At 56.3% G+C, this 18015-nt stretch overlaps 1 protein-coding gene across 7 annotated transcripts in view; it reads left to right on the forward strand.

Moving 5' to 3' along the window:
* Positions 1–16703, forward strand: part of GRM4 (glutamate metabotropic receptor 4) — a 125241-nt gene extending 108538 nt beyond the window's left edge. For 6 of the 7 annotated variants that reach the window (XM_017853651.1, XM_017853652.1, XM_017853650.1 and 3 more), the window contains 3 exons: positions 1897–2832; positions 10274–10520; positions 15713–16703. In XM_017853651.1, the coding sequence (XP_017709140.1) occupies positions 1897–2832; positions 10274–10520; positions 15713–15762 (1233 nt within the window). In that variant the 3' untranslated portion in view covers positions 15763–16703. The remainder of the gene's footprint in view (positions 1–1896; positions 2833–10273; positions 10521–15712) is intronic. The other variant, XM_017853653.1, reaches the window with a different exon arrangement.
* Positions 16704–18015: the final 1312 nt, after the last annotated feature.

Below are 18015 nucleotides of genomic sequence, written 5' to 3' on the forward strand. Positions count from 1 at the left end.
TTCCACAGAGACCTGCTGGGCCTCTACTATGTGTCAGCCTATGCTGAGGGCTGGAGACACAGCAGGGAAATTAACACAATGCCCCTGCCCTCATGGAGCTGACATTCTAGTGAAATATTAAAAGTATATCCATTATGACTTCTAAATGGAGGTCACTCCAAGTAACAAAGGGCAAAGTAGCTTCATATCTGCTTTCATTGGATCAGGTGAGAAAACAAAGGCTCAGAGAGGAGAAGCCATTTGCTCAAGGACACACAGCCAGATAGCAATAGAACTGTGATCCCAGGACTTGACCTCAGTCACTGCTCTTTCCGTTGGAACCACAGAGTTTTCTGGAACACTTATCATCGCCCTGTGTCCTCTGGGGAAGGGTCTTTCCCCTGCAGTTGTGCAGCTGCAGTGCACAGGGACCGTCCCACCTCGACATTCCTGCAGGACAGGTTGCGCTTGTCCTTGCTCTGTGCCCTTTGGCTTCTGAGGTAATCCACATCCTGTCATGCCCAGAACCACAGGACAACCTTCTCCTTTGAGATTTTCTTCCTACCTTGCGACAAGGCATCCCTGCCCACCCCACCTTATCCTTTTCCTTTATTCTTTTTTTTACTTTTAAAAATTTTATTTATTTATTTATTTTGAGACAGAATCTTGCTCTGTCGCCAGGCTGGAGTGCAGTGGCGTGATCTCAGCTCACTGAAACCTCCACCTCCCAGGTTCAAGCAATTCTCCTGCCTCAGCCTCCCGAGTAGCTGGGATTACAGGTGCATGCCACCACACTCAGCTAATTTTTGTATTTTCAGAAGAGACCAGGTATCACTGTGTTGGCCAGGCTGGTCTCGATCTCTTGACCTCGTGATCCGCCCGCCTTGCCCTCCCAAAGTGCTGGGATTACAGGCCTGAGCTACCATGCCTGGCCCCTTTTCCTTTATTCTAAAGCCCTCCCCACACCTCTACCAGCTGGTTACACTTTATCAGGAGGTAGCACCCAGTGCAAATGCACCAGTCTAGTCAGGCTTGCTGTGCTCTGAGAGTGAGCTCTTCCTAAGAGATCCTTTATTTAGAACAGTTGCTTTGGATACAGCTCCCAGGTGTAGTCACGTCCCTTTGCCCGATGCCTGAGACTCTTTTGGGACTCTCACTTTCCAGAATATTGTAGCATATTCAGTAGCGTGTGACAACACTCATGTGGCTCTGTTGCTCACAGCTGTTGTGTCTTCAGGGACATGTAACTGTGCGTAGCACTAATTTAGAGCAAGATGTAAAGAAATGCTAACCCCTGAGCACACATTAAGTATCCTCTGATTAAACTTTTGTTCGTTGCTCCCTACTGAATCCAACTCCATGTGCTGTTTGGCAGAGGTGCCTTGGGCTGGGCCGTAGGGCAGCACATCTTCCACTCCAGTGTGCACAGGAATCATCTGGGGGGGTCTTGCTGCAACTCAGATTCTGAATTAGTAGGTATGGGATGGGGCTGCAATTTGCCTTTCCAACAAGCTCCTGGGTGAGGCTGCTGCTGCCGCCCTGGGACCACTGTGAGTAGCAAGGCCTTAGGGGATAAGAGTCAGGACTCCTGAGTTCTCTCTGCTCTGCCACTGTTGTTTCCTGTGACTCCAGGTTGTCACTACTGCTTTCTGGGCTCAGTTTCTTCATATGAATCTTGAGAGTTTCGGGTTCAATCAGGATTCCCTGTAGGTCAATTATGTCTGAGTTATGCCGGAGACCTTGTTTAACTCCAGCTGTTAGATTCAGTATGTCCCTGTGGGGTCCGGGCAGCTGAACTTTTAGCCAACTAGCTGGGTGATTTGAGTGTGGGGCTACAAGGTGCCACCACCCAGTAGGATGGTCCCGGGCGCAGGGTGGCATGTTCTGAGGCCTGCTCTACGGTACTGTCATTGCCAGATAGAGCGGATGCACTGGCCGGGGAGCGGGCGGCAGCTGCCTCGCTCCATCTGCAGCCTGCCCTGCCAGCCAGGTGAGCGGAAGAAGACAGTGAAGGGCATGCCTTGCTGCTGGCACTGCGAGCCTTGCACAGGGTACCAGTACCAGGTGGACCGCTACACCTGTAAGACATGTCCCTACGACATGCGGCCCACGGAGAACCGCACGGGCTGCCGGCCCATCCCCATCATCAAGCTTGAGTGGGACTCACCCTGGGCAGTGCTGCCCCTCTTCCTGGCCGTGGTGGGCATCGCTGCCACGTTGTTTGTGGTGATCACCTTTGTACGCTACAATGACACGCCCATCGTCAAGGCCTCAGGCCGTGAACTGAGCTACGTGCTGCTGGCGGGCATCTTCCTGTGCTACGCCACCACCTTCCTCATGATCGCCGAGCCCGACCTCGGCACCTGCTCGCTGCGCCGAATCTTCCTGGGACTAGGGATGAGCATCAGCTACGCGGCCCTGCTCACCAAGACCAACCGCATCTACCGCATCTTCGAGCAGGGCAAGCGCTCAGTCAGTGCCCCACGCTTCATCAGCCCCGCCTCGCAGCTGGCCATCACCTTCAGCCTCATCTCGCTGCAGCTGCTGGGCATCTGTGTGTGGTTTGTGGTGGACCCCTCCCACTCAGTGGTGGACTTCCAGGACCAGCGGACGCTGGACCCCCGCTTCGCCAGGGGTGTGCTCAAGTGCGACATCTCAGACCTGTCGCTCATCTGCCTTCTGGGCTACAGCATGCTGCTCATGGTCACATGCACCGTGTATGCCATCAAGACACGCGGCGTGCCCGAGACCTTCAACGAGGCCAAGCCCATTGGCTTCACCATGTACACCACCTGCATCGTCTGGCTGGCTTTCATCCCCATCTTCTTTGGCACCTCGCAGTCGGCCGACAAGGTGAGTGGTGGGGGCCGGGGGTGGACAGTGGGTGGGTGAGGGCAGTGAGCAGGGGACAGCCTCCTGAGGCTGGCTGGCCTCTCCCCTGCTCCAGAAATGCCTTCTTTCATGCCTCATTCTGACTTCTCTCCCAGTTGCAAGTTTTCTCTCTGGGTTCTGGGTTTTCTCTCCTCTTTCTCTGTTCTTGCCCATCTCCCTCTTCTCTCTTCCCCTTTCTCTCTGTCTCGTATCTCCTTTTTTCTCTTCTCCTTCTGTCTCCTTCAGCCCCACTTCACTCCCTCTTTCCATCCTCCCCCTGTTCTCCTTCTCCCCTCCTCCTCTGTCTCCCTGTCTCTCCATCCCTGCTGCCCCTACCCCATCTCCTTCCCTTCTTTCCTCCCCCAATTCTCTCACCCCTTCCCCTCCTCTCTCTATCAGCCTGGGATGCCATACCCTCCTTCACTCTTCATTCTTTTTTTTTTTTTTTTTGAGACGGAGTCTCGCTCTGTCGCCCGGGCTGGAGTGCAGTGGCCGGATCTCAGCTCACTGCAAGCTCCACCTCCTGGGTTCACGCCATTCTCCTGCCTCAGCCTCCCGAGTAGCTGGGACTACAGGCGCCTGCCACCTCGCCCGGCTAGTTTTTTGTATTTTTTAGTAGAGACGGGGTTTCACAGTGTTAGCCAGGATGGTCTCGATCTCCTGACCTCATGATCCGCCCGTCTCGGCCTCCCAAAGTGCTGGGATTATCTTCATTCTTTTCTAGACTCCTTTCTCTTACCTCTCTCGCTAGTCAACCCTGTCTTCCTTTTGGTTCCCTCGTCTCTTCTCCCTCCTCCATGTATCCCTCACAGGATCCCCATGGGACCCTTCCCCCCTCCCCAGCCCCAAGCTGCCCTGGGAGCCCAAAGACTAGGGGCTGGCAGAGGGCCTTTCCTTCCCTTGGCTGGAGTTGCAGAGTGGCTACCTCTGCCTCCTGTTGGCCTGTTCTGAGGACCTGGGCACACCCCAAGAGACCTGTATGCTTGGCGCACATCCCAGTCCTGGTGCTGGCTGAGTGACTCGGGGGTTTTATCTTGAAGGACTGGGAGTCACTGAAGGCAGGGGCATCAAGGTGAACCAAGGACCCCAGGTCTTGGTCTGAGCTCCATGTGTAAGTGTGGAATCTGGGCAAGTCAGTTGGCCTCCCTAGCCTCAGTTTCTTCATCAGCAAATTGGGGCCATGTCCCTTTCCCTGCAGTCCTTCCAGGTATTGTCACAATCACATGACACAATGAGTGCACAAACAGTTAATACAGTGTAAGGAGTGTGGAGCTGAGGAAGCCAGAGGAGTAGGGAACGAGATCAGAGAGGTGACAGGCCAGATGGTGGCAATAACATTGGCTTTTACCATGAGTGAGAAGAGAGGCTGCTGCAGGCTTCTGAGCAGGTGAGGGTGCTATCTGATGTAGGTTGAAAAGGACCCCCTGGCTGCCAAAAGCAGCTGTGAGAAGGTCACTGTCATGCTCTGCAGGAGAGGGTGTCCCCAGCAGATGCAGTGGGGAGTGGGGGAGTCTGGGCCTGTCTGGAGACTGGCTGGCCAGGTTTCCAATGGATGGCACATGGGGTGGGAGACCAGGAGAGAGTCAAGGAGAACACCATGCTTTGAGGCCTGAGCAATCAGGAAGGAAGGAGTTTCCCATGCTAAGGAAGAGAAGACAATGAGGGGAGCCTGTGAGGGGGCAGGAGAAGGGGTCCTGTGGACATGCTAAGTTTGGGATATTCATTAGACATCCAAATGCAGCTGCCAAGTCAGTGGTTGAATATAGGAGTCTGGAGTTCAGGGGCAAGTTCTGGGCTGGAGACATATCTGAGGAGTCGTCAGCTTGAGCCTGGCATCTAAAGCTGTGAGCCCATGGCTGGGCATGGTGGCTTATGCCTGTAATCCCAGCACTTTGGGAGGCTGAGGCGGGTGGATCACTTGAGGTCAGGAGTTCGAGACCAGCCTGACCAACATGGTGAAACCCTGTCTCTAGTAAAAATACAAAAAAGTAGCCAGGCAGGGTGGCTTATGCTTGTAGTCCAGGCTATTCAGGAGGCTGAGACAGGAGAAATGCTTGAACTTGGGAGACAGAGGTTGCAGTGAGCTGAGATTGCGACACTGCACTCCAGCCTGGGTGACAGAGTGAGACTCCATCTAAGGAAAGGAAAGGAGAGAAGAGGGGAGGGGAGTGGAGGGGAGGGGAGGGGAGCTGTGAGCACCCGTCTGAACTCCCAGGGATGCCTAGTTTTCAGTGAGGCAGCCGCCAAAGCTGCCATGGGATGGGGTGCTTGTCATGTGGAGACACTTCACCTAACCGCTGTTAGGCCCCATGGCAGCTGGTGCGGTCTCATCTCCTGCTTACAGATGAGGACACAGGGGCACAGAGAGGGGGAGTGACTTGCCTTGGTGGCACAGCTGGACTTGACCCCACTTTGTCTAACTTAGGAGCACCCCCCTCATCCTGAGCACACCCTTCCCCCTTGCAGCTCTGGGATACCTCACGCCCTGGGACTTCCTTGGTAGGTGCCCACCTCTTTTCCAACAGCTCCTCTAGGGTCATCTTCCAATAGGGGTCCTGTGGGGGGCCCTAAGAGGTAGACCTTGGGGCTGGCAGTGAGTGTCCTAAGATCTGAGATCTGACACTGGGCCTGCTTCAGCAGGGGGATCCCACCTTGCATGTCTGAGCCAAGCAGCCGCCATGCAGCCACAGCGCCCGACCCGTGCTGTGAGCCGGGTCTCTGGCCTCCACCAGGCCTGCTGTGGGAGGCCCTCCCTGCTGAGTGCAGGTGCAGGCAGAGGCCCTCACACCTCTCAGTGCTCATGGGCCCCGTGGAGCCAGTGGGGAGGCCATCCCATACCCCAGGAAGCTGGCAGCTTGAGAAATTACCCTCAACAATACCAGGAGGCCCCTTCCCACACCTCCTCAGGGAGTAAAGGTACCTGGCTGGGAGGCCCACACGTGATAGTTAAGCCCCTCCCTCCACCTTGCCATAATTCCCCCTGGCTGCCTTCCGGCAGCCCATTCCCAGTGGGGTCCCTGTCATCCCAGGATATCAGGCCCTCTGGTCTCCAGAGGTTGCAGCCCAGCCCCCCAACTCAGCCTCCCTACCCTTTGCAATCTCTCCAGGTGACCTACCAGCCTCTGATTCCTGCCTTTTTAGGAGGCTTCCCCAGCCAGCTGTGATGATGAAGGGAGTCCCTGAGATGATCAGTTCATAGGCCCAGAGAGGGACAGGGACTTGTCCCAGGTCATATGACAGGCTGGCCTCACACCGGTGTGCTCTCTCCCTGGTGTCCCAGGACATCGGACATATACCTCTCCCACTCTGGGCCTCTGAATGGGAGGGGGCAGAGGAGATGTGCTCTGAAGTTCCTGCAGTTCAGGCTATCAGGCTTCTTAGAGACTCAGGCAACCTGGGTCATGTCTGGACCATGTCATGCCGAGTTGCAAGATGTCCCAGTGCAAGCTGCAGGTCTGGCTGCTAAGTGTGTGTGTTTGCATGTAGATCAAGCGGGGTGTGGCTGTTGTCAGGAGTTGTGGTGTGCCTGCAGAGGTGTGTGTGTGTATAGACGTGTGTGTGCCTTTTTGTGCATGTACATGCTCAGTGGTGCATGTGGTGTGTGTGTGCACGGGTGTGTGCCCATGTGCATGCAGATTGAGTGGGGATGGGTTGATGGATGTGCTGAGGGGTATGTAGCTGCTGGTGTGTGTATGGATGTGTAGGTTGAGTATATGTGCCCAGGAGTGTGCACACAGTGTGCAGATGTGTGCATGCAAATGTTAGTGAGTGTGTGCAGGTAGATGTGTGTAGATGTGTGTAAGTACATTTGTGTCTATGTATATGTGCCCATGTGTGAAGGTGTATGTGTGTGTGTGTGAGCCCAGCTGAGTCAGATGTAAGTGTGCAGCTGTGAGGTCAGGTGTGTGTGTGTCAATGCATGTACGTACATGTATATTGAGGTGTGTGTGTGAGCAGGCATGCATGTATGCACACACGCACTTGCACACTCCCCGAGGGTTCAGGTGCTGGCACAGAGTGAAGCTGTCTGTGCCGCTCTGGTGAGCAGGCGGCTGGATTTCCCAGCCTTAGCCCGGATTTCCAGGGCTTAACACTGCAGCCATTTGGCATTACACTGAGCGGGCTTTCTCCACTACGTGGGGTTACTGCTCAGTCATGCTTGGGCGGGATGTGGCTGCAGAGGCAATCAGGGTGTGGGGAAGTTTATTTGTCTGGTTTGTACAGATTCGGAGGATCTCGGTTCCTATCAGGGTCAGCCTGCAGAAGCACAAGGCAGGCAGAGCTCCTTGGTGCCCCCACCGGGGCCCCTCAAACCCTGTACCCCCAGGCCTAGCACGAAAGCAGGAAATTCATCATCCACATCTACAGCTGCTCCTTCCTGTGCCCTTTCCTCACCCCAGGTGTCCTCTGCCCTCCCGCATCCAACTCAGCTCAGATAAGCTCCTTCAGTGTGGGGAGCACATGACTAGTGAAGTTGAATGCAGGATTCCTCACGGAGGACGGAGTGCAGCGAGGGCCCATCCACACAGGGGAGCAGGGATGGTGGGAGTTCAGGCACCAGCGGGCTAAGAGGCAGGTGGGTGGGAGAGGAGGAGAGATCATAGCCCGAAGGCCGCCTCTCACTCTGCATCCCTTTAAGACCTTCTTGGTGCCTGGGTTCAGCCCCTCAGGAGTGCCTGCTGGGGTCTAGACCACTGTTTCTCTGATAAGGGTTAACCTGCTACCACCTCCTGGTGGCCATGTGTGCCTTCACAGAGTAGGGCTCCAGAAACAATGTCTGAGCCAGAGGCTCAAATGGTAGGGCTCAAATTCCACACCCTGGGGCAAGGATCAGAACTGGCAGTGTACAGGGCCCCCGCTTCTGCTGTGTACAGGGCCTACCTCCCAGCTGGGGATGGCTAGAGGAGCCCCCAGGGCCCATGCTGGGAGGGAGGGTTTTGATCTGTTTATATCCCTTGAATTTTGTTTGCAGAAAGGCTCCTAGGCTGAAAAACAAAATAGAACAGAACACCAATGACTGTGCCCATGTGTTCAGAGTTGACTATATAATTTTCAGCGCCCAGCACAAAATGGAAACGCAGAGCGCACTGTTCAGAAATTATCCACCATTCAATATGGTGGCAGCAGGACCTTAAACTGAGAGCTAGGCACAGGCCCCTGGGTGAGTGCACAGGTAGCACTGGCCCTGCCTGTGTTCATGGAGGGGCGTCTGGTGCCCAAAGGGGAGGAAACTTCTTAACATCCCCCAGTGGGCTAGGGCAGAGTAGAATCTGGAACCCAGGACACTGACCCTCAACATAGAACTGTGTCCCCTGCAAGTGTTCCTCTGCCCAGAGAAGGGCCTCTATCCCTGATCCCGCCAACTCCATGTGGGCCCAATTGCACTCCACCCATCAATAAGGAGCAGGCAAAGGGTCTAAGATGAGCGTCTCACCTGGAACACAACCCCTATTCCCAAGAACCCCCAGTGTGAGAGGAGAGCCAGCCCTGCCCTCAGGGAACTCTGATGTAATGAGGGAGAGGGAGACACACCTTGTCCCCAGGGAACTCCCAGTCCCATGGTGAAGACCCAGATGACAAGCCTCTTCTCCATTAGCCCGAGACTCTATGATATTCCCCAAGCGTCTGTTTTAATGCTCTGGAGCCTGTTCCTGCCCTCTCACTCTGGCTACCAGCCCCATCTCGGGCGGGAGAGGTGTCCAGCATGCCCCCGCTGGCTGGTCATGACCTTTCCCTCCAGGAGAGCTCCATGCCTAGGGGTGAGAGTTAAGTGGTGTCTGAGGATGGAGGCCTGTCTCTGTCTGGAGGGGCGCGTGCTCACTGGGGGACAGGCTTTCATTTCCCCTGGGCCTGTGACATTTTCCTGAACCAGTGGCCGCTCTCGGCTTCCTTCCCCTCGGAGCTCTGCCTGACCTGGGCCACGCCAGCCTGGAGGCTGCACTTTGAGGAGTGTCAGCGCCTTGGCTTGGGCACATCATGGCTGTCCGGTCATGCCTCCGTGTCCCCCATGTCTCTTCTCAGTTTCACCTCAGTGCCTGCAGTCACTAAAGGCAAGTTCCACATGGCTTCACAGTCTGTGCTTGGGGTACCCTCATGGTTTAGGTAAGGTAGCTGCTTTCATCCCATTACACTGAGGGAAAAACTGAGGCCCACAGAAGGGCAGGATTCTCCTTTTAGGCCCTACAGCTTCTCCAGTCCCTGTCCCAAAGGTAGGAAACCCAGGACAGGGTGCTGGAAATGAAGGTCATCCCATCCAGTGTCATGAGGCATTTATGGAGGGGCGTGCAAGGGACAGGGAGGATTATAAGAAGAGGAAGACCTGGTCCCTACACGGGGGGTACTGCCAGATGAGGCCAGGGCCCCTCTGCCTTCAGGAAACAAGTCCAGACCTGTGTCCACGCTGCCGGTCTGGGTAGAAAAAATGAAGGGTATCATGGGGGCCCATAGAGCTGGGGGTCAGGAGAGGCTTCCTGGAGGAGGTGGCACATCAGCCACGTACCAGGGCAGGACCCAGGCCCAGAAAGCAGATTTGGGGAAGAGCATTTCCTGCTTCCTTCATGCCCAGACCCAGGAGGCCTAGCCTGGGTCTCCTTTGGTCCCACCTTGGCTGAGGAGGTTCAGAGGGGTGGCTGAGGCCTGGAGGACCTGGAGGAAGGGAGAGGCAGGGAGGGGAATCCCAGACAGGGACAGTGGGAATTGCGGAGCCCTGCCTGGAAGGCCCTACTATTGTAAAATGGATTATCCGACACCCAGATTAATGGGCTTTCATTTTGCTAAACATCTGTCACCGTTAGTGTGGTGAGCGAGCATGAAATGAGCTCTGACTGCTGCCACCACCATATTGCGATGGGTGCCGGGGATCCTGTGCTCTGCACTGGAGACCATTGGGGGGCAGTCATTGAATGCGGGCCTGGTCTGAGGGGCTGTGATGTGGCCACTGGGTGTTGTTCCAAAGCACCAAGGGGTGCTCCTCTCGCCCTCAGCCCTGAGAAGGGCCGGCTGTGGTCTCCTGAGAGCCTCTCCTCAGGCACGCCTCCTCCACATAGCAAATAACAGCAGTAACCTGAATTGGCACTTACCATGTGCCAGATGTTTTCCACACTTTTAAAACATTTATTAAGTCACTTAATTCTCACAACAGCCATAGGAGGTAAGTACTATCATTATCATGCCCATATTATACGTGAGGAAACTGAGGCACAAGGATGTGATGTGTCCGATATCACACAGCTGGAAGTAATGAGCCAAGATTTGAATGCAGAAACCCTGGTCTGCAGTCCCAGCTCCAAGCCACGACTTCCTTCTGCCTGAAGGCAGCGGGATGCAGGGTGGGGTCCCCAGGTGCGTCTCTGGGTGGGAACTGGCGGAGGTCACGGCTCACACGGGGTGGAGCCTGCTCTGATGCCGCCCTGCCCTCTGCCAGCTGTACATCCAGACGACGACGCTGACCGTCTCGGTGAGTCTGAGCGCCTCGGTATCCCTGGGAATGCTCTACATGCCCAAGGTCTACATCATCCTCTTCCACCCGGAGCAGAACGTGCCCAAGCGCAAGCGCAGCCTCAAAGCCGTGGTCACGGCGGCCACCATGTCCAACAAGTTCACGCAGAAGGGCAACTTCCGGCCCAACGGCGAGGCCAAGTCTGAGCTCTGCGAGAACCTCGAGGCCCCAGGTGAGTGCCTGGTCCCGTTCCGCCCCCTCGGGCCCCAGGCCCCGCTCCTTTTGCAGCAGGTCCGCTCCTTTTGCAGCAGGTCGGCTGAGCTCCTGCCCCACCCCGCCGCTCCCTACCCCGATGCCCCAGGGGGAGGCGGTGGGGGACGCTGGGGAACCCTGAGGCTACAGGTGGGAGCCAGCCTCTCAGGGAGAGCCCTGAGGCACTACATTAGAGCCCGTTCTGTCCTGCCCCTCCTGGTGGCCTGGAGAGAACCTGAAGGTTTCCCCAGCCTGTGCCCTAGCAGCACCCTTCCAGGGATCTGTGCCCCACCCCAAGGCAGGCCACCAGGGGGCGCCTGGGCCCCGAGGGTGAGCGGGACCCCAGGATTTCCCTGTGCTGGGGCACGGGTCTCCACCTGTGCCCTTTCAGCCCCTCTGGGAGAAGGGGTCGTCCCAGGGGCCCTGCACACTGGCCCTTTGGTAACCTGGTGGGGTGGGAGTGGCCCTGGGCAGCCGTAACACCCAGCTTGGCTTTGTTTGGCCACCCCCTAGCAGGCACCTGAGCAATGGGGACCTGGGACATGAACTGGCCAGGACCGGTGAGTGAGGGCAGAGTGAGGCAGAGGGACCTACAGAACTGCCTAGTGGTGCTCAGGTAGCCGCCTGTCTGGGGGACTGTCTGAGGAGACCCAGCAGGAGAGGGTCATGCTTTGTGGTGGGGGAGGGCACCAGGCAGGGACCTCAGTGGCTGAGGGGCAGGCCTGCAGTCTGGAGCTGGCCAGAACAGGTCCCTTCAGGCTGGTTACAGAGCAGTGCCACCATCTTTGCCAACTTCCCTCTTCCTCAGAGATCTAGCCTGTGCTCCTCTGTTGTGGAGAGTATACCAGCTTCTGACACCCTCTCCTCTCTGATCAACGCCCCTTATGCCTGTGTGTTCCCTTTCCCTGCCCTGTGACCTCTGGTTCTTTCCAGTCCTCCTCCTTCCCCTAGAACACCAGCTTCTCCCCACCTACGACTCTGGGGTTCCCTTCAGGTGTCATGCTGGCCCCCATACAGAGCAGGGAAGGAACAGAGGGGCCCATGCGACTCCTACCTTTGGTCTTCCATGTCTACCTGGATGTCCAGAAACCCCAGATGAAGCCCTGACCAGGCCTTTCTGCCTGACTGGGGACCCCGTGTCCGCTTCAGTTTTCCTCCTTCCTGTGGAGACCTCCCTTCTCAGGTCTCAGGTCCCGTTCCCTCCAGGCCCCCTCTCTGCTGCATGCAGGAGCAGGTCTGTCAGATGCACTTTTCCCCAGTGCTCCTGAGAGTTAGTGGATATTAGCCTCTCCCGGAGGTGACACCCGGACCTCAAAGGGTGACACCATGGGTGCTGTGACAGGGCAGAGGGCCCCATAAAGGGTGGGGCCCTCACAGAGAGCTCTGATGGCTCAGTACTGGTCCTCTGCCTCTGTTCCAGCCAGTCACCTGGGAACATGGGACAATTACCCACTCCTGCCAGAGAAGGAGGGGTGTGGAGGCCTGGGGAGGGAGACCCCGTATCCCCAGGCCCCTGCTTCCTGCCCAGAGGAGCCTGGGGGCCTCCAGGCTGTGGAGCAGCCCCCACGGGGCTCACTTCCAGCTGCTCTGGGGTTTAGGAGGGACCGAGGGGTCTGCGGTCACCAGACCCCCTGCAGGCCTTGGCATCCTCCCCCCTGAAAATCTTAGGGACTTTCATGGTAGGGAAGTTAGGGAACCCCTCTCCCTACCTCCTATGTGAAGGCCAGTGGCCAGCACCCTGTGCCCCCACTGTCTCTCAGCTCAGTGACAACAGAGGCCATGGAGGCATCGGGCAGGAGCCAGGTGATTAATTCTGGGGCAGCCGGACGGTGGGGTGTGAGCAGGAGGAGTGGAAAGGTGTCACTCCTGTGGAACAGGGACATTTTTCACTCTGTCACTGGCAGGCTACGTATCTTTAAACAAACAACAGAATAAATAATTCAGGGGCCTGATTGCAGGCAGACTGGGTGCGGAGACAAGGGGCGACAAATGGGGGCTGTCAACTGGCGCCTAGCACTGCCTGGCTAATTGTTATCTGCGCCTCCGGCAACTGAAAACCAGCAGCCAGGGCCTGTCGTCAGCACCGGGTGGGCTCAGGGCCTTGGCCCATACCCCTCGGCCTTCCCCTCATACTGAAAGCGTGCGGGGAGTGTTGCTGTCCCTATCCGGTCCCCACTGCTGGAGTAATTCCAGCCCTGTCCTTCTGCCCAGGATGCTGCAGGATTTAAAGAGTGTTTCTGTTCACCTCTTGTTTGACTCCACGTGGTGTTTATTATCACCCCATTCTTACAAATGAGAGAATCTTGCCTCTGAGAAGGTCAGTTTGTTAGAAGGGCCACATGGCAGGTGTTGAGATTCCCCCATAGCATTGCAGGCAGGACTGGACCCCAAGTTTCCTGACTTCTGGCCACAGCCTTTCCCTTGGAGCCTCACTGTTAGCTCGTGGGGGCCCTGGCCAGACTCATGGCTCCCATTTTCCAGCTTCTGGAACCTGTGAGCTGAGTTTTCTAGGGCAGACAGGTGGGGCATTAGAGGAGAGCAGAGGCCCTGCGGTCCTTCTTCTCCACACTTTCTCTAGTCTGCAGCTGCCCCTGCTGCCACTCAGCTGCCCTCAGGCTTGCATCCCCTGCAGTCAATGGAGATTTTGTTGTGGCTGCTGAGAGTTTTTTTCACCTCTGAGCCAGGAGCTGCTGGGTTTTACAGGCTTGGAAGCTGAGTTTTATCAGTTCCCCCAGGGGGTAACGGAGCCCTGGGAAGTTGATTCTCACCAGCCTGGCCTGCTGTGATTCACATAGCCACTGCTGCTCTTTTTCTGACCATGGGCGATAGAATGGGGTGAAGATGTTGGGGGCAGTTGGAAGCCCCTCAGGAGAAGTAGTTTAGGCAAAAAGACCACTTGCTCAAGTTACAGGCAGGGAAACTGAGACCCAGCAAAGAAGGGGAAGAGCTGGCTGAGGCTCAGAGAGAGTGTGAGGCCACCCTGCAACTAGAATCTCAGTTCCTGCCCTCAGGGTACTGATCTGTGCCGATCTCCCTCTCACACCTCCTGCCATCCCAGGCCACCTCCTGGATGCTGCCCCCCCCTCAAACGGACCTTGACCTGTCCTGTGGTCCCTCTGCCCTCTGCCCTCTGCCCTCTTGGTCATCCAGAAGCCTGGAAGGTCGTGGGTCCTTTCAGAGGTGAAGGTGGGAATTCTTCATGAGCTGTAAGGTGTCATGCTGTGTTATTCTTTTTTTGGATGTTGTGGCACCATTTTCTTCCATTGGCAGCTATCCAGGTAGCACCTAAACCTTGAAACTTGCCCACCACCATCCAGCTAAGTGATTCTTCATCATCTGCTTGAATTTTTCTGTTGACAGGGAGCTCATAGGCCACTGACTCCACTCAACTCTGGCCAGGAGAAAGTTGTTCCTTTAATTGAGCTGGACTCTGACCTTCATGCCTCCCTACTGGTCCCATGGTGGACCCCTCTGCTCACCCCGTCCCCAACCAGTTTGCTTCTTCCACATGTGATAGACTGATAGTTGGACACGTTAACTCCTGCCTGTATTAGTGGGCTTCCAGTTACACTGCTGTGACAAAGAGGTCCCAGAACTGAGCAGCTCAAATCAGACAGATGTTTGTTTCTCTGCTGTAATAGGACATCATGGGTGGGTGGGAGTGGGGACCCAGGATCTTTCCATCTTGTTGCTCCATTGGCTCCCTGAAGATTGAGGCTAGATGACCTCAATGGTTGTTCTGCTCATGGAAGGGAAAAGAGAAGAAGCATGGGGGAAAGACCCATTTTAATTGAATGACATGGGAGCTGCACACAGTCCTTCCATGTGTATTTCATGAGGAAGAATGCAGTCAGGTAAGGCCTCACCTAGCTGCAAGGGAGGCTGGGAAACCTAGTCCTTCAGAGTCATGTGCCCAGTGAAATAGGGGAGAAAGGACTGGGGGGACAATTTGCAGACCACCACACTTGTCCTCCAGTTTCCTCTTCTCCAGATGACCGTGGCTGAGTCTGGCAGATGTGCCTCCTTTTTGAGCCAACAGATCCCGACCGATAGTCAGGGTAGCTTTAGGACAAAGGGCAGCTGGTTTCTCCCACCCACTGCTTCTCTCCACACTCGTGGATCAGCTCCTGCCCCAGGCAGCAATATTGCCCTGATTACCACCGCTGAGCCAGCTCCCAGGCCACTGAGGGAGGGCCTAAACCCTGGCTGAACAGGACAAAACCAAGGGTCTGGCCAGGCCCCTCACCCCTCTGGCCTTAGTTCCTCATCTGTCAAGTTGGGTGATGCTTCATTGGCTGCCTCAGTAGGCTGCTGTGGGGTCTGCACTCTGGAGGGGTGGGGGACACTCACACTGCTCATGAGAGCTGCTGGCATCACTCAGCTATGGACAGTCCCAGGGTGGAGTAAGGGCCAGAGGGACAGGGGCAGATAAGGGGAGCTCAAGACTGAGGGAGACAGGGGCACTGAGAAGTAGAAAGGATGGATGCTCAGAGGGCCCTGGGGATCCGGGAGACTTGTGTTTCCTTGGATGTGGGGCGGAGGGCTGAGTCAATCGCATGCCTCAGTTTCTAGCCATGCATGGCCCCACTCTGGTTTTCATTATTTATTTCCTCTGTCCCTGTTCCTCACTCTCTTCCCCTAGGCCACCGTTCTAATTTAATGTATATTCCTTACATGTGCGCATCCAAATTGCGTGTGGTTGAACTTCTGAAAGACTTCCCTTTGATAATATTTTAAGGTTATATGATGTCATAAAAAAAGGTTTCTTTTGAAGTCTGGTAGAATTAGGAGGTGGCAGGGGCCCCATGCTGGGGAGCCCCTCACACGGGAGTGGGGTTTGGGGAGGGAATGCTAGAGGAAGGAGTCATCTCTGGAGTAAAAAGGGAAGAGGAAAGGCATTCCAGGCAAGCAGCCCAGTCCGGCAAAGGCGTGGAGGTGCGAAACATGGGCCCAGTCCCTGGGTGAGGAGCTGGGAACAGCAGGAGAAGCAAGCAGATGGGCCAGGCAGGGCCGGTGCAGTTTGGGGCAATGTTGATAACTCAGCTCAGGACTGGATGCCATGAGAGGTGGGGAGCTATGGTAGGTTCTTGTGCAGGGTTATGCCCGTGTGGAAGGAGAGTTTGAGAAAAGCAGCCCCTGACTCCTGGGTACCCCTGGTCTCTCTCCTTCCAGCGCTGGCCACCAAACAGACTTACGTCACTTACACCAACCATGCAATCTAGCGAGGACATGGAGCTGAGCAGCAGGAGGAGCCGTGACCCTGTGGATGGTGCGTTGGGCCAGGGCCACACCCAAGGGCCCAGCTGATGTCTTGCCTGCCCGTGGGCACCCACGGACGTGGCTTGGTGCTGAGGACAGCAGAGCCCCCGGCCGTCACTGCTGGCAGCCTGGGCAAGCCGGGTGAGCGACAGGAGGACGAGGGGCCGGGGCAGTGCCAGGCTACCACAAGAACCTGCATCTTGGACCATTGCCCCTCCTGGCCCCAAACCACAGGGGCTCAGGCCGTGTGGACCCCAGTGCTAGATCTTTCCCTCCCTTCGTCTCTGTCTGTGCTGTTGGCTACCCCTCTGTCTGTCTCCAGCCCTGTCTTTCGGTTCTCTTATCTCTTTGTTTCACCTTTTGCCTCTCTGGTGTCTCCGGCTGCTTGTGCTCTCGGCCTTTTCTGTGTCTCCTTTCTGGCTCTTGCTTCTGCCTCCTCTCCCTCATCCTCTTTGTCCTCAGCTCCTCCTGCTTTCTTGGGTCCCACCTGTGTCACTTTTCTGCCATTTTATTTCCTGTTCTCCTCCGCTTCATTCTCGTCCAGCCGTTGCTCCCCTCTCCCTGCCACCCTTCCCCAACTCACCAAACCTTACATGTTGCAAAAGAGAAAAAAGGAAAAAAAAAAATCAAAACACAAAAAAGCCAAAACAAAAACAAATGTCGAGTGTGTTGCCAAGTGCTGCGTCCTCCTGGTGGCCTCTGTGTGTGTCCCTGTGGCCCGCAGCCTGCCCGCCTGCCCCACCCGTCTGCCGTGTGTCCTGTCCGCCTGCCCGCCTGCCCCTCCTGCTGACCACACGGAGTTCAGTGCCTGGGTGTTTGGTGATGGTTATTGACGACAATGTGTAGCGCATGATTGTTTTTATACCAAGAACATTTCTAATAAAAATAAACACATGGTTTTGCACCTGGGCTCCACATCCACTGAGGGTCCTGCCATGGGACCCCAGGCTCAGCCTGCAGCTGGAGGGCCTGGACCTAGAGGGAAGCGGGAAATGGGCTCTGGAGACCCAGGGCTTGGGGGCTGTGGAGACTGTTCCCTAGGCTGGGATCTAGTGTGCTGTGGAGGGGCCAGATTTCCAGGTAAAGGGCAGGGACATTGCAGGAAATTCCAGGAATCGGCACCTAGTAGTCCCCTAGTTAGGGGGGATGCTCTGTCCCCTGCCCTGCAGCCCTGGGAAGGTAACATTTCTGCCTTGCCTGTCCTCTGTCTCACACCCCTCACACCTGGGACTGCCCTTCCATCCCCGCCCCCATAACCTGCGCCTCTCTCCTTCCAGCCAGGAAGTCTTCTTCTTGAGAAGTTAGCTTCAGGGGCTGCCAGCACTCACAGCCATCCCCTCCTGCTTCTGTTGTCTCCAGGCTCGGGTGCTAAGATGATGTGTGTCTGTCGTGGAGATCAGTGTGTTGTATGTGTCCACGTGGGCCCACAAGTGCACAGCACAGGCATGGCCGTGTGGCTGTGTTGGCTGCGTGTCTGTGTGCACGCCCAGCGCATCCATGCGCATGCGTGTCTGTCTTGTTTGAGTGTCTGATCGTCTGTTTGGGTCCTGGTGGCTCGTGCAGATTCCTGTCTCAGGCCCATGGCGAGTGTTCACCGCAGCTGGCTTCCCTGGCAGGTTGGGAGGTGGGAAGCAGGAGCACTTAGGGGCTGGGCTCTGGCTGAGGTAAATTATAGAGCCAGCGACACAATGAGGCCATAGGCAGCAGCTGGAGCCCGGGCTGCCTGTGCCTCCCCCTCCTGCCCCGCCCCTGCCCTGCCCCGCCCCTGGTACTGCCCCGCCCCCCCACCTCCAGGCTAGCTGACAGCGCTGTGGAGCACAGTGGAAGGGACTGGAGGAACCCTGGGCAGGGGCCAGGCAAGGACAGGGTATGAGGGTGTGTGTAGGGGTGAGGCTGGGACACTGAATTATGCCAGGTATCATGTCTTCTCCATCAGCCCACTCTTACTTCTGGCCTGGGCATCTCAAACACCTGTGTGTAGGGAGTCTCTTCTTCCTCGGGGTCTGTGTGCAGCACCTAGTAGATGCTCAGTAAGTGTCTGTGTGAGGGACGGAGACAGGAAAGGAGCGCCTCACTGATCATCTTGCAGAAGGTTCCTAAGACCTCTGCCCGGGAAAGATTCCACCCAGTGCTCCAGCCCGGTCAGGCAGAACTAGGTTGCCAGATCATGGGTATCTGCCGAAAGCTTCCAGGGCAGTGGCGGGGGGGTGGTGGGG

This window comes from Rhinopithecus bieti, unplaced genomic scaffold (genome assembly GCF_001698545.2).
Source record: "Rhinopithecus bieti isolate Rb0 unplaced genomic scaffold, ASM169854v2 scaffold_36553, whole genome shotgun sequence".
Classification (NCBI taxonomy): Eukaryota; Metazoa; Chordata; class Mammalia; order Primates; family Cercopithecidae; genus Rhinopithecus; species Rhinopithecus bieti.